At 39.7% G+C, this 17,109-nt stretch overlaps 1 protein-coding gene across 1 annotated transcript in view; it reads left to right on the forward strand.

The window, feature by feature from the left end:
• Window positions 1–2,443: 2,443 nt before the first annotated feature.
• The window catches only part of ddhd1a (DDHD domain containing 1a), a 36,721-nt gene continuing 22,055 nt past the window's right edge, over window positions 2,444–17,109 (forward strand). The window contains exons 1-2 of the mRNA XM_041812764.1: window positions 2,444–3,688; window positions 6,918–7,094. Coding sequence (XP_041668698.1) covers window positions 2,893–3,688; window positions 6,918–7,094 — 973 coding nt within the window. The 5' untranslated portion in view covers window positions 2,444–2,892. The remainder of the gene's footprint in view (window positions 3,689–6,917; window positions 7,095–17,109) is intronic.

Below are 17,109 nucleotides of genomic sequence, written 5' to 3' on the forward strand. Positions count from 1 at the left end.
GCATTTTATTTTGTCCCCTGTTTTCCCTACTAATGTTGCACCAGTGTTTTTAGTGGGTTCAGTTTTTGAGAAAGAAGGTTATTACTGGGATGGAGTTAAAAATAAGTATGGTTTTGCTGCCCCCTGGTGGCATGTCAAAGTGTTACATCTAAAGTAGTGACCCTGGCAGTTTTTTTCTGAACATTTTCAAGTTTGGGCTGCTTGGTGGTGCAGTGGTTATTGTGAGCACCTTAGAGGGAGAGGATTCCTGGTTTGAATCCCAGTCTTTGAGTTTCTGTGTGGATTTTGTGTTTTTCCAGGTGTTGCATTCCCAGGGCTGATTTCAGGATCAGACCTTTAGAGGTGCTCAGCTCCTTAAGAAATTGTATCCTGTGGAGCTCTTAGAAAAATGGTAAATATTCCATCTAAATGTTTCATTTCAGGGAACAAGTTTATTTTATTTCCAATATGTAAGATGTTTTATAAGCAAGAATAATAGTAACATATAGGATATTTAGTACACCGCATACAGGTGCATCTCATTATGGCATAAAAATCTAAAATCCACTATCCTGAAATATTAGAATAATATGGAAAAGTCCCATCTGCAAAGGTTTCCCGAGCCTTCATTCTCTCACTTTGATTCAGAACACACAACCACCCTCAGTGGGAAGACTGCTGATTTGACTCAAGGAGTAGACTTAGGCTGGAGTCAGTGGATCAAGAGCCACCACACAGATGTGTCCAGGAAATGGGTTACAAGTGTTGTGTTAGTGTTCAGCAGAATCCTTCAGGTCTTGAAGTCCAGTGTCTCCAGTCTCCACAGTCAGTGATGGTTTGGGGTGCCATGTCATCTGCTGCCGTTAATCCACTGGTCTTTATCAAGTCCAGATTCACCACTGTCAGCCGTCTACCAGGAGATTTTCAAGACCTTGATGCTTTATGGAGATACTGGTTTCCTTTTTTTCTGCCCACAGGGAAGCCAGAACTACCAGAAACTGGTTTACTGACCATGGTATTATTGTGTTTGATTGACCAGACACTGGTCTGACCTGAACCCCATACAGAATCTCTGGGAGATGACTGACACCAGACTTAACAATCCAGACGAGCAAGAATTTGTACAAAATGAGCTCAAACCAAGAACTGGATGCAAAAATGAGCAGAATTTTCCAGAAAGTCAACATTTCTGTATTATCAATACTTTTTTGGACTGGTGTTGGATATTCTAATATTTTAAGATGGTGGGCCTTTGATTTTTGTGAGCTGTAAGCTGTAATCATGAAGATTCAAATAAAATCAAAAGTCCTGAAATATTTAAATTTGTATGAACTGAATCTGGAATATACGGAAGTTTCAGTTCTTGAATTAAATCACAGGGAAAAAATGAACTTTTTCATGATATTCTAATTTTTTTGTGATGCACCTGTAGTCTGCTCACATTCTGCAAAAATATAGAGGGCACCAGTGTTAATTTTGACTAAAACTATGACTAAAATTATTCGTCACCAGGTTTTTTTTCCATGACAAAAACTAGACTAAAACTAACAAAAATAAATCTTTGATGACTAAAACTGACAAAAACTAAGTTTAGTTGTTGTCAAGATGATGAAAACTAGACTAATATGTAATTTGGTTTTCATCAGACATTCCAAATCTGTGATATTTCTCCACTGTGGGTAAATCTGTCAAAAAACAATGCAGCTGTATCTATTCTGCCTCTCAGCTGTAGAAAGCAAGGACCCCAGGTTTGGCAGGGTGCAGAGAACACACTACCATGGTTTGGTACCAGATTAAGGCAGGAAAATAAATGCTTGGACTAAAAGAAAAGACAAAAATGTGACGACTTTTTATGGACTAAAATTAGACTAAAATTTTTTTAGTTTTCGTCGATTAAAACTAGACTAAAATTAAAAGGGTAGGAATGACTGAAATGTGACTAAAACTAAAATGCATGTCATTTAAAGACTAAAACTAAGACTAAAATTAAAAATAGCTGCCAAAATTAACTCTGTAGGGGACCCAGACTAACCTTACTTATTTTTACTTACTTGTTTTTCCCCAAAATACCTAAACCAACCATGAAAATTTTCATGAAAATTCGTAAAAAATTCATTGGATATTCCCCCAACATTTCACGTAAATTATTTAAACTTTAATGGAAATTCTAGACATCCACCTCAAAGATCCTGACAACAGAAATTATTACTATGTTGAAAGAAAGCCCAAATGTGATGTCCTCGTGTACATGGAGGATCTAAGGAGGTTACGGTCCGTCTTTACATAGATATTTGTCTCCATCTAGTGCCTGATAAAAAGAATACACCTTCTGAATGGAGAGGATGAGAGGATGGACAAAATCCATAACAGTCTGTCGTCATGTTCGCGCAATTTCTACGTGCGCGTTCACGAACGGATCCTGTGATCTATGCGTCAGCTGTCAAGACACACGCGCACGCGACAGTGCTGTCTCTATGCAAGATTTGTTTGGACAACGAATGAATCGGAAATTCCACAGAGACCGGAACAGTCAAAGTATGGTGACTGCAGTATTACTCCGATCAAACTGGACTACAGCGACTCAGAACCAGGGAAGTGGTTTGAAACAGGCTTGTGATAGTTAAAGGAGAAGGAAACGGGGGGAACAGGTTCACAGTTGCAACGTTGCAGTGTTGCTAATAAGCTAGCAGCGGAGTTCTCCAACCGGCTTCATTAGCTGGGCTAGCTTGCTAGCAGGCTAATGTAGCTGCGGTTCACTTAAGGAAATGCAGCGGGAGCTTGTCTGGCTTGTCTTTAATGTTATTGACTTCTTTATTTTATCACTGATTAGTATTTAATATTTCCATAGCAGAGGGAGTTTGTCGTGGAGGACCGAAGAAGACGGGGTAGTGAGGTTGGGTTGCTCTTATAGTTATGAGCAGTTTTAATATTCGAGCTAAAACCTCCACATTAAAATCTTTCCTGGGCTCTGAAAGTAAAGGGTCAGCGCTGAGCGTCGACACCAGGAACAACAACAAGGAGTGGGATATCGGTAGTGATGTGTTTTCGTGCTGTTATGAGATGAGTCCAATGGACGACACGATGCAGGCAGGGATGTCCTCCGTGCAGTCGGGACTGGACGGACACCTGCCTCTTCTTCACGCCAGACATCACAGCACCCAGGACGGGCTGCTGTTGGACCTGGGCTCCCCGGCAGCCTACCTCGACAGCAGCTCACTGGAGTACAGCGACAGCGATGGGAACAACGCGGGTCCGTTATTCGAGAGGAGGAAGAGGTCGCGGTCCAACAGCTCCAGACATCGCTTCAACGAGGTGGTCACGGAGCTCGGTCCGGAGGAGGTCCGGTGGTTTTACAAAGAGGACAAGAAGACTTGGAAACATTTTGTTGGCCATGACTCGCTTAAAATTGAACGTATGTTTCGGAAATACTGTGAGCTGAACCCTGGTGCAGCAGGCTCCCAGGTCAGCCCTGGGGAGGAAGAGTGCGGTAATAACGGAGTGGAGAGTAGGGGACTTAACGGTGCAGTGCCGGTGGAGACGAGGACCAGCTGTGTGCACGGAGGACGGGGGTCTGTGGACACGTCCACCGTGTCCTCAGAGGAGAGGGACCTTGACACTATTGCCATCAACGTTGAGCCTGTATGTGTCCGAGGAGGGCTGTATGAAGTGGACATTATAGAGAGAGAATGCAAACCTGTCTACTGGAAGCGTGAGTATTTTAAACACCAAAAGAATACATGAATGAAATGCATCAAAACGAGAGATGCACAATATTGTTTTTTTTTTTTTTTTTTTGCAGATGTCCCATATGCTGATGTTTACAAAAGTAGTTCAGACCTTAAACTTAAGTCCTTAAATCACACTTTACAGTTGAAGGATAAACAAAAACACAAACTTTAGCCTTTAGATTCCAATTTGAAACTCAATAAAGAAATTGCCTGGGCATTATCAAGCAACTTTTATAGAAAAAATACTTATTTTTGAGAAATGACTTGGTAAATTAACACGTAGTTCCCATAGAATTGCCTCAGTATTATGCGGATCACTTGGTAAGTAATACATTATTACTAGGTTCACGTTTACCTATAAGAAAATCTGACCGTGTCAGTTGCTATGGTTACTCCTATCATCTAACGGCTGCTGCGAATTAATTTGGAACAGTGTAATAATTTTTTGACCGGAACTACTTGAAACTCGAAAGGTGTCTGTATATCAGAAGTTAATTGACACCAATGGAATTTTCAGAGCCAATCAGAATCGAGTATTCACAAAGACCATGGTATAATACTAGGTAAACACTTTCTTAATATTACTAAATTATTACATACAAAATGCCAACTTATTATTTGGTAAATACCACTGTATTCTTGAGAAGTTAATACATAATTGCCACTTACTACTATAAAATTACCGGGTAATGAGGGCCCAGTAAAATAAAGTGCTACTTTTTTTTTTTTTAGTAAACTATTGAACAGTTTCAGTAATGTTATATTTGTATCTCAAGAGCCAGGGGGGCAATGTTTTGGCCCTACCACTATAAAAGACAGAGCCCCATATGCACACAATCCGAGAAATTTGTGGGTTAACTTTTTTAGGGGCTGCCAGTATTAATGGTGATCAGTTGAGGTCCATAAATAATGCAGTCAAGTTTTAGAAATTGCTGTTAATTGTATGCTTTATTGTCCCTTTCAGCACACATTGGTTAAAGCACTGCAACATCTCCCTTCAGCCACAGTGATGTAAAATAAGTCCACCTCTGCTTCTTAACATGCCAGTTCACTTTAAAAACCTCTCATGGATAAGTTAAAAGTCATCTGCACTATGTGATATCAAACATTAGCCATTTTACTGTTCCCTTATTTTCCTTTTAAATCCATAGCAAGTTCATTTAACATGTCTACTCTTTTATCTACCTGAAGTTCCTTATTTCCTTTGAAAATAAATGCAGGTCTGTATTCAAACAGGAAGTCAGTTACCATAGTTTAAGACAGTTCAAACATTCAAAATTAAACAAAACTAGTTTTGATTGGCTAGAAGAATTTCTGGATTAATCATGATTAAAATTTGTAACAGTTTTACAGTTGTACTTTTACAAACAGATGGGTTTGCTTGTTTGTTTTTATTACCTATAATATTAAACATGCAATCACTACCCCTAGTGCAAACTAAACAAGAGTTAAAAATCTGCAGGCTGTTGCACGAGCTCTGTTTAAATTCTGTTTTAAGTTGTGGTAAAAAGTCCACATTAAACACTATGTTTAAACTAGTTACTCTGTAAGTTAAGTTGTGTCATTGTTCAGTTGCACCACAGAGATGTAAGGTTGATCTTAACTAGTAGAGCTTTACATCCAAACTAACTCGACTCATGGAAAACGACAGTACAAGTGATAACAGAAAATGCACTGTTGACACCACAGTGCCGGTAGAATCATCAGTTCTTCATCCTTCGTCCCTCACTTTTCAATACTGTCATCATAGCAGCCATTTTTTACAGAGGACTTTACACATAGTAGGGGGTAGGTGTAATATTTAAGTTATAGTAACACCAAATGTTTGTAAAGCATAAACTCTGCTGCAAGTAAGAACTTATATTTAGGCTATGTTTGACCTTATGCACAGCTGGTGCAACCCATATCAGGAAGTTAAAACAAATCTTCACATGTAAATTGTAGATTTAAATTGAATTCAGTGATTTTTATTCAAACAAAACAAAGTAACAAAGCATCTTCTTAGGTTTCCTGATACTTTCTTACATCCCAGCTTTGTATTCTGCTGTATAATGGCTGTCAGCACACAAGATTAATGACCTCCAGCCACTCACAAGTCAATTCAAGCATCCATTCTCTCTCCCATCAATGATACAATCTAGCTGCTGATCATCAATTATTAGATAACACTCTCCAGCAATGCACTGTTTGTTCTTTTTGTCTTTTCTTAGATAAGTTATCGCTTACTCTGGTCTTTTGACCATCTCAACATGCAGAGAAATCAAGTCAGTTAAGCTCAGCTGATCTGTGCTAACTAATTCATGGATATTTCCAGGAAAAGCCAGAGAACAAATGAAGGCGGTCACTATAGAAGCCCTGCTCAAACCTGACCATGATGAAAGGGTTCATGGGTAGATGACTCTTTTGAACATAACGCCAAGTGACATTTACACAAGCAGTTACTTTCCTGAATGTTCATGCTGTGGATGTAGGCCCTTTGTAGTCTGCTCAGAACCTCACTGTGCCTTTTCAGCCTGGGGTATATGCCGTTGCTAACACAGTGTCGTGTTAACATTGATGACCCTGATGCATAACATTTTAATGAAGAAGATCATATAAAGTAGAACCTCCAAAAGATCGTTGACACTGTTATTCTAATATGACACAAAAAGTGACTTTTAACTTCATGAGAACTTGTAACATCTTGTTATTTGAAGCACACAGTCTTATCTTCTCTGACCAGATATGAACCACCTTAAAAAAATGAGGGAATAGTTCCTACTGTGAGCGTCTTTTAGTGCTTCTGTCTGTTGTGTCTATCTAGGGTGCATTGTGGTGGGCCTCTCCATCTGTAAATACGTTTGCTCATGTGTTTTACATTTGTCGGTATGATCAGCCACTCTTTAGAGAATCTGACCTGACTTTAAAAGTCTGCCAGCAGTAAGAACTGCATGTACACTCTTATTCACCACAAGAGACTCTGTTAATAATGTCACTCTAGACTGTAATCAAAACTGGCCTCACTCCATAAGCCACTGAGACTCAGCCCTCCTGGATTTGCCAGACTTGTTGAGTTGAATGAAAATGAGTTTACCTCAAAGGAAAATTAATTATAACATAATTTAGATTCACCACACATCAGGTGACGCTTCCTAGCCCTAAAACATGCAACGCCAACAATTAAAGCCATTCTTTTCTTTCCTAATATATGCTGTTTTTACTGTCTCCCAGAACAAGACCACATTCCAGTCATGAGAGGCCAGTGGTTCATCGACGGTACTTGGCTCCCGCTGGAGGAGGAGGAAAGCGACCTCATCGAGCAGGAGCACCTTAATCATTTCCGTGGGCAACAAATGCAGGATACCTTCGAGACGGAGATGGTGGTCAAGACCGTCGACAGCAAAGATGGTGAGAGAATGGGCAGGGGAGGAGGGGAAGAATACGGATGAGGTGTTTGGAATTAAGGAACTCACCATATCCACAGGTGACCATTTTACCCTGAGACCATATGCAGGTTAGGAAGATGAAATGTCATTATGTTGTACTGCCTGGTTGCAAGTATTACAAATGTATGGAGTTGGGCAAAATGATCATCCTGCTCACGTCTAAGCTTCTGACGTCAGATGAAAACCAGCTGGGTGAATATGGTGCATGACAGTATTAAGTCTATGAATCTTGAAAACAAGACACTGCAGATCAGATCTTTTAACAGACAAAACACTGAATACCCCATTCCATTAACTTGTGTCTGAATGAATCAATGTATTGATTACTTTTATTATATCATCATTTGTTGAATGATGTTGGGGCCTGTGTCCACAGCCACTGTTTTTCCTGCTGGCAGCATCTACAACCTGCATTTCAGAGTGCTTCTCACAAGGGAGACGCACAGTTAGCTGGTTAGTCAGTTAAAATAATTATTCACCTTTTTTTATCCGTTCAAGCCCACAATCCAGATCAAACGCTCCATCTTAAGTGTAATGTCGCAAGTAGCCACTGTAGTTGTTCTTAGTGCCCCGTTGACATAAATGCTCTTTACACTGACATAAACAACAGCCAACTAATAGCACTGATAGCATCCTCTGCAACAGTACGGTTTAGCACTGTTTTGATTTTGAAAATGGAGCTAAAATACTAGCACTGCCAATGTTAGCCGCAGTCTCCAAACCAACTTCACACCGTTAAATTCTGACATTGGTTTACTAGTACATGGTGAAGTTGATTTCCAGAATGTTACTTTAGACAAGTTGGCTTAACGCAGTTATAGTTTGAATTTAACAATATTGGAAATTATTTGCCTAGGATCATCCCTACTACTTCAGTCTCTGTTGTTACTAGATTACTAAAGGTTGACTTCCGCTTCTCTTTGTAGTATCACTCTCACAGACTATTCATTTGAGACGCTGTCTCTCTCAGACCTGAGATACATGCTAAAACTTTCAATATAAAATCAAATTAAACTTCTGTTTGGGGTTAAGGTAAGGGTTAGGCTACCAAGTTTAAAACCTGACCTGCGAAACCTGATTACAAAACATTTGATAAAGCTGAGGAAACAGGAAATAAAGCTTTTCCTCCATGAATACCTTCTAACACAGCAAGCGTAGCCTATATAGCTCTGTTAACTGTGAAAGCTATGTAGATACTGTAGCTAATGTAGCTAAAGCTCTTAAAGCAACTGTGTGAGCTTAGTATGTTAGTTTGAGCTGTGTGTGCTAAAGTTCACATTGCTGAAGCTAACTTAGCCACATTGGCTTATGTAGTAATGTTTGTTATGAAGCTGACATAGCTGTGTTAGCTTGAGCTAAAACTTACAAAGCTCAAGCAAAGCCATTGTTTGCTTTTTTCTGCAATTTCTGCAAAAAGGTCATCCTCCATGAATACATTTTGACACAACAAGCATTGCTTGAATAGCTCCTTTAGCCTCATAAGTCTTGTAGATTAAGTAGCTAAAGCTAAGCTTAAAAAGCAGCTACATAAGCTAAGTATGTTAGCTTTACTTACGTTCGTTAAAGCTCACATTGCTAAGCTAACTTAGCTACATTGGTTTATGTCGTAATGTTTATGACGTAGCTAGCATAGCTATGTTAGCTTTAGGGAAAGCTTACGAAGCTAAAGCTAAACAGCTATCGTTTGTGTAGCTACATCTAAAAAAGGTATACACATAATTTAATCCCAGATTAGACCTCTGATCTTTTTCTCTGTTTTATTTATGAAAGGATGCTTAGTCTGTTATGTTTGTAATGTAGTTATTTCATGAATGGTAGCTGCCAGACTTGGTTTATAAATAAAGTTGAATTAAAACAAGAAATTGGGGAATTATGCTGCTTCCATTCTGGTCTGGTCACCAGATCACAGGTCTGTGAGAGTGGCCGTCAGAGATGTATGGTCTGCCACCAGACTGTCTTGCTAAAGTCTGTTTCAAATAGCTCTATGAACTTAATATTTTATTTTTTTCATTGAAAAATAACCAGGAAAATATGAAGAATAGTAAAGGAATCCTGTCCTTGAATTAGCAACAGCCGTCAAACAGAGGAGTCGCATCAGTACTTCCTCTATCATTTCTGTTGACAAAGCTGGTATCAGAAGTCTTGCATGTTCTTAATTTTGATTGGTCAGTGAGAGTGAAGTGAAAGTGACAAGCATGGCGCTGTTCCAAAAGTTTGACTGTCTCCAAGTGACTGGACTCTTGAGAATGATTGATGCTAGAGCCAAAAGCGCCGGATGGTGGACACAGGCCCTTCTGGATTATGAGTGCAGTTTGAAACAGAAAGCCAAATCATAAGATTTTTCACTTTTACACTTCTCCCTTCACCAACAGTGCATTTTTATCTTGGTGAAGCAGTATTTTTCAAAAGAACACCCTCATAATACTGTGTAAGAGCACTGAGGAGATGAAGTGCTCTCAAGGGTGTTATAAAAAATAAATTCCATTAAAAGTAAAGTCATGGTCTTCTCAATAAAAACTGAAGAAAGGCAATGCGAGTCATAAATGGAGAATTATGTGACAGCCCTGCCTGCTCTGGTATTGATCCACAGTTGAGAGAAATGAATGGAGCAGGTGCTTCCATTCATGTGCGTGTAGGTTTTGTCATGTCATGCTCCCAATTTAAAGCAGGTGCAGCTCGTACATTCCGGCACAGACTCTCTCTCTCTCCCAGAGCTGGCTTGGGCAATGTAACAGGCTTTAGCTGTGACCGGCAGTGAGAAAGAGGTCCTTTGATTCAGCAGTCTCCTTAAGGCAGTCAGATCTCCAGGACCTTCACTGCTGATGAATGCATGTGGGTGTGTGAAAGTGGTAGATAGATAGAGAGAAGCATGGAGAAAACGATACAATAACTGCTTAAAAAAAGGGTGAAATGTGTAGTGAGGGTTATAAAAACAGAGCAAATATGCATAACAGACTGGAACATTCATCATTGCTCAATAAATCTGGAAAATGTAGCAATAATTACAATTTTCAGCCTAAACCAGTAAGAAGCTTTTCATTTAACTGCTCATATTTTGTATTTGAATAATAGCTGCGTAATGACTCAATAATCACTGTTAAACTGCTTTGAATCAAACAGAGCATCAGTCTCTCTTCGTGCATAGTTCACTGCTCTGCTGCTGGCATGTCACACATGTCACATCCCCCTCCTTAGAATAAATTAAGGCCTATAAATAAAGACACATACAAAGCACAGGACAGTGATTACAGTAGGTTGGCCTTTGTGTCATAGTCTTGTATCCTTGAGCTTTTTCCTTAAACTGAATTGGAGTGGGACAAAACGAGAAGGTCACTGCTGTTTTAGGAGCATTCGTTTACATGCAAACCTCATCGCTAAAGCATCTGTGCATGGATATAGACATTCATAGAGGACAAAGGACTGCACACAAGATTACATGAAAGCCATATATGTGAGATATAAGACAAGCCAAGGGCACAGAAATTGGCTGTGTGACACTTGGAGGCCCCCAGCACTGCACAGATCATATGACCCTAGCCTGTCCAGTCCTTACTGTATTACTGCAAGGCTGAAGTATGCTACAGTAAAATTCATATATTCCTTGCACAGTATATGCCATTGAAATCAAATGTCTGCTGCATTTTTGCATGATTTCATCGTCTCCTGTAACGCAAAGAAGTTGAAACATAGAGCATCTGTTTGAAACCCTCCTGCTGTCTTTTGTTGGCTCATTGTTCTCACTCCTATATTTAGCAGAGCGTTAAAGCAAAGCGAGTGATAGATCCTGCGAATTCACATCACGCTGTTTGTAGGATCTTAGTTAAAGGAGGGCTTACAGTAAAGTATTTTATCCAGGAGCTAATAATCTGATGAAATTAGAGCCACAAGAAGGCTGCCTTGAACTGCATCACATTTAATAATTGGACCATAAAGCCAGCGAGCCATGCGCTGACATTGCTGCAGTACATACATTTTTCCTGGTATCTCTCCCCCCGTCCTATCTCTACTCTCATCTTCTTTTCTCCTTGTGTCTCACACTAAAGGTTAGCAAAGCAGAAGTCATATGGTAGGCATACAGAGTGGTATGCAGGCATAACATCATCATGTGGGCAGGACTGCTGCTTGGTACAAAAAGTACATGAATGTTCTGTTCTCTCGTGATACAAATGTGCTCTTTCTGCTAATTCTTTATTAAACCTAAAGGAAGGAGGCAAACAGAAAATGCCTCAACCGTGAAATGGGTATTAGTTTCAGTGTTTAGTACATAAACAACAGTGGTTGTTTTCACAGATCTTTCACAATGTCAGACTTGGTAAGGATTAGCCTGGTAGCTTTTGTGAACTTAAATGCTCTTCAGTGTTTAAGTTATAACCCCAATTCCAAAAAAGTTGGGTCACTATATAATGTGAAAAACAACAATGCAATTATTTGAAAACTCATAAACCCATGTTTTATTCAGAGTGAAACATAAACAACATATTAGATGTTGAAACAGAGACATTTTGAAAAAATAAAGATGGCAGCAACACATCTCAAAAAGGTATGGACGGGGCAACAAAAGGCTGGAAAAGTAAGTGATACTAATGAAAAATGTTTTGCATATGATATGTTTGACATTACTTTTCCATCATGCTTATTAATCTCTGTTACTGTTTGAACTATAAAGAGAGTGTGCTATCATTTAGCTGCTGCTGACAGTTTTCTCAGATTGCTAACCTTGGTCTTTAGAGAGGCACATCCTCTATTCAGTCTTGGAGCCTAAAAATCCACCAGGACATATGAGTTTCCCTCTAGTTATTTCTCAGCAAATGTTATTATCCAAATCAGGAAAAATGTAATCAGAAAAAAACATTTAAAGAGTGTCCTGTCCATTCACTTTAAAGGGATATTTTAGTATTTTTGATGTTGAGTCGTATGAGGTACGTAGCGGTAGTTGTGGCATTAGCCTGTGGTGATTTTAGTGAGCATCGCTCCTGTAAGAAGGACTCGCTGGTTGTACTGGCCAGAAAACTAGGCTATACAGTGTAACACAAATCAATGTAGGCTCAAAATCACACATTATCAAAAAATTTGAAGTGTTTTTTTCATACCCAGAAAGCCCATTTGTTTTTGTCACTATTTTGCAATGCAAGCTTTGGCAACATGCTCTTGTATTGCAAAACAGTGACAGAAGAGGCTGTCAGGGTTAAAAATAAAATGCTTGAAAAGTTTTCAATCATGTGTACATTTGAGCCAATGCTGTTTTGTTGCCCTTTTTACCAAAAACTGGCTGAAATCTGTTACGCTGTATAGCCTAGCTTCCTGGCCCATAAAACCAGCGGGTCCTTCTTAAAGGAGCAGCACTCACTGTAATCACTGGAGGCTAATGCCACTTTAACTGCTAGGTACCTCATATGGCCCAACTTCAAAAATACTGAAATATCCCTTTAAGCTTCTCTGAGTTGTGAGTGTATGGGTGTAGAGCAGTGAGTCTGTGGTTAAGATTTCAGGGTGTGTCTCTGTCTAGATTTGCAGACGTCAAGGAAAAATAAACCCAGCAGCAGACTGGGCATGGGGTCATTCATCAGCATACCTTTTTTTTCTTTTTCTTTTTTTTTTTTTTTGTGTAGGCAAGGCCCACGTGTTTGTTTTGTGTACCCTACATATTACACTGCATGTTTATTCGACCAGCAGTGAAGCTGGGAACACACCGAATGACTAAGAATTGACACATGCTTAAAAGATTGGAAAGAGCTCATTTGATGACAAGATTTCATGTATTTTTTTCTTTATATCTATAATCAGAAGTTTGAAGAAAGCAAATCCATATGAAGTTTCTGAGCATAGCAGATAGCATAGCCTAATTCTCAATAGAGAGCTCCTATTTATGGATGGCTCTATCAGCATTGTAATGCCCAAATGGACTTTACTAATAGCTTTTACAGCAGACAAACTTCCTGTGCACTCAGCAGGTCTCCTCTTTGTTGTCCTCCTCCGCAGCCTTTCACCTCTGCTGAAGGACATGCTGCTGACATTTGCAAGTCTGATGTCTGTGTTTTCTCAGAATGAACGATTTAGTCAGATGGGACACGCGCTCTGCTGATTTGATTAACAAATGCAGGGAAGGGCTTTTGAACCCCCGATCAAGAACTTAACTTACGGATGATTTAGTGCTTTTAATGAACAATGAGCTGCTGATGAATTGAAGTTTTTTTTTCTGACAGCTCATTGGGATGACTATTTAAATACAAGAGATACTGACTGTAAGTGGTTGCAAAGGGTTTAAAGAGTATAGCACTCAGACTTGTTAGACTTTTTGGGTCTAATGTCTTTCATAATACAGGATAATATAGTTTGATGGTGGCTGCCACAACCCATACATCACAATAAAATTACTTTTACTCATGAAAACACAGGCAGTTTTGGATTCATACCACTGACATAAAACATTAATAACTGCCCAGATAACTGCTGTATTATTAATGCAATTGTAGCTAATAATGGACTAGATATATGGAAATTGATTTACCAGCTGCTATAGGATCAGAGTTGAACCAGAACTCCTGTTATTGGAGTATGGAGTATTGCATCAAACCACACCATATTACATTTTCCTTGTTCATGTAGCTCTAAGGAGGGGTATTACTCCACTCTCAAAGCAGTGTTTGACCATTTTCTGTTGGTATATTTTTACCTCTGAAAGGTAATGAAATTGCATTGATTTGAAGAATAATGTTAAAACATTATTACTACTCAGTGCTGTTAGGTACCTTTAAGGTTTTGTGCTTTTATTTGTCTTTTCCATTTTGAAAAAGGTGTTACAATGATGACTAGTGTGTACCAAGTTCTTTGTGCCTCCTAATAAATTAAAACATCGCCTTTTGAATCTCTAATTAAGCCAGATAAATAAATGATTTAAGGAAAATAAACAATATTTAAGTATTTAACAAATACAGTACTTTCCTAAACTGCTAAGTTTTGATTGTACCATTTAAACTTAGACAAAAGTTTAGGATAATTTTGCCAGTAGCACCAAGATTGAAAAATGGCTTGTGCCTTTCTACTGGGGGGCAGTGCCATGTAGCAAAAACTTCAGTGCAGTCAGAAAGTATTCAGACCCCCTTCACTTCTTTCAGTATTCTTATGTTGCAGCCTGATGCTACAGTCATTTAATTTATTTTTCTCTTCTTAATCTACACTCAGTACCTCATAATGACAAAGTGAAAACAGAATTTTAGAAATTTTTGCAAATTTGTGAAAAGAGCAAAACTGAAATATCAAATTGTCATAAGCATTAAGACCCTTTGCAGCAACACTTGAACTTAAGCTCAGGTGCCTGCGCTTGATTGATTTCTTCTGCACCTTGATTGGAGTTTACCAGTGGTTAATTAAAATGATTGGACATGATTTATAGAAGGCCTCACAGCTGACAATGCATAGCAGAGCAAGTGCAAAACACATGGAAGCCAGGCAAGCTTTTGTGTGTTTTGCTCTGAGGAGAGGCTTCCCTCTAGCCATTCTGCCATAAAGCCCAGATCAGTGGAGTGCTGCAGTGATGGGTCTCCTTCTGGGACTTTGTACCATCTCCATGCAGGATCTCTAGAGCTCAGTCAGAGTGACCATCAGGTTCTTTGTCACCTCTCTATCTAAGGCCCTTCTCCCCTGATTGCTCAGCTCTTGGAAGAGTCCTGGTTGTGCCAAACATCTTCTTTCTGAGAATTCTGGAAGCCACTGTGCTCTTGGAAACCTTCACTGCAGCAGAATTTTTAAAACTAATTTTGTATACATTTCTAATAAGAAAAAAAATTAATGCAAATGGGGTCTGAATACTTTCTGAATGCACTGCATGCCATAACCTTTGTGGCTTATGTAGTGGCTGATGGCTTACCATTAGCAGGCCAGCACTAGATGCCAGCCATCCTTTGCTGTAGTCCTGCCTACGTTCCACATGTATGTTTCATGTATAAAATAATACATTTTGCACACATGTATTGAAAGTTTGTTGTGGCTTTGGGATAATAGAGATTTATACATATCCTTGCCAACGATGACAGCATGCTTTCAACAAATTAGCATTGCTAACACGTTAAGCCTAGCCACCATATCCAGTCACAATAATCAATAGCAGAAAGTGCAATCCCTCATTGGATTTCCTCAGGGGTCTATTTTATGCAGTATTATTCCAGTCTGACTAGCATGCATAAAAGGCTTTCTAAAGGGAAATCCTTTGTGGAGTTGCCTTATCTGCTTTTGACTATTGTGACAGGCTATAGTAGCTTGGCTAACCATGTTAGCTGGGATGACCATTGCTACGAGCTTGCTGTTATCATCGGCAACAATAGCGTTATCACAGAGATCACAGAAACTGAGAAGAAAAATCTTTCAATACACATGCACAACATGTACAATGCTGGCCCCCTAATAGTATCTAATAGCCATCAACCACAACATAAGCCACAAATGATGTTTGCTGATGCTCACAGCCACCTGGCACTGCCCTACATGTGGCATGCAACAAGCCACTTGTCAATCTCGCTGTCACTCTAATTTTGTAAAACAGGCACTACCTCAGTCATCTTACGCAGTTGTCAAGCAGCACTGCAGTTTTAGCCATATGCTCATCTATACCCCAGCCTATTACTAGGACGCTGATTGGGGATCTTTTCAAGCTACCAGTTTGTCAGAAACCAGCGGAAGATTTGTGTCTGGAGCCTTGAACCTGATAGCAGCGCTGCTTGATTTATTGCCCTATTCAGAAGGGATGACGGTGGTAGTCTCTGTAATTGACACAAGGGTAATGGCAATTACTCACTCTCTCTTGGTTGTTAGTTCTCTCCCACCTGCCCCCTTTCTACCTCCCCTTTCTGTTCAAATGGAGTGGATATCAGACGAGTGCTAAAACCACATGTCACAAGCGCAAACGCTGTCAAGGTACTGTAAAATACCACATTTTTTATCTTCACCTTTGCTGCATTAGATCTGCTAGCTTGTACCCTCTCTCCTAGTAGATCCTAGGTCCTGTTGGGACTAGATCATCCTCACTGTTGTGGTGCAGACCTGTTCAATCTGCTATTTAGAGCTAGGCTCAGTTAGAAACGGTTGTATTAAAATGGATTTAGGCTGCCCTCCCAGTTCTCCATTGCAGCCTTAACTGGGCCTAGTTTCTAGAACTTCTCCCTTTGTGCTGTGACCCAGAGTTTGGCAGAACTACTGTCACTGCTTTTTGAGGCAACGTTTGTATCTGTCTCTTTTCTTCTTGCTGAGATAGTGAGCCGACATCTCCAGGCCAAGACCCCATAAACCAGAGAATGAATAAGCTGATCCTCAAAAAGCCACCCTTCGTTTTACACTTTTTCTTTATCTCTCGAGCCCCGTCTCCCTCCATATCTCTCACTGCTTTCTTTCTCTCATCCCTTCTGGCAGTGTGGCCATCATTAATGAACCACTAACTCCTGCTCTCGCTCTGAGGGCAATGAACAAAGCTCTCTGTTGAGAGCCAGGCACAAGTGATGAGCTGAACAGAGGAGCTATTGTGGCCCTTTTACTATAGCCCCCTAACCAGTTGTTTAGCGGTCCATCACTGCCCTAGATCTGAGTTTATTGACCCCCATCAAAAAGTGTTCAACAGAGAGATCATAGACTGTGTTCCCTCCTCTCATGATAGGTCTTTCCACCAAGCACTCTGGTTGTGTTCAGTACAGTTTGGCCCGGTTTGGTACAGTAGAGGCCAATGTCCATCCAGCCTTGCTTGTTGTGATAACAATTCCATTTCTTTTTTAGAGATCCCAATCACATGGCTCAGATTAGCAATAACAGCTTGGCTTTCAACCAGCTTTTTATTTGATAGCCTTTTAGCTTTTTATGTCCATTAAACAACAAAACAAATGTCTTTTTAATAGACAACATTTATTTTCACAAGGTTTACATGTTAATAGTATCACAGTTTATTTTAAAAGCATGTTTATGGTAAAATGAGGGAGAAAAGTTGTTTAACTCAG

Source organism: Cheilinus undulatus, linkage group 18 (assembly GCF_018320785.1).
Source record: "Cheilinus undulatus linkage group 18, ASM1832078v1, whole genome shotgun sequence".
In the NCBI taxonomy this organism is placed as follows: domain Eukaryota; kingdom Metazoa; phylum Chordata; class Actinopteri; order Labriformes; family Labridae; genus Cheilinus; species Cheilinus undulatus.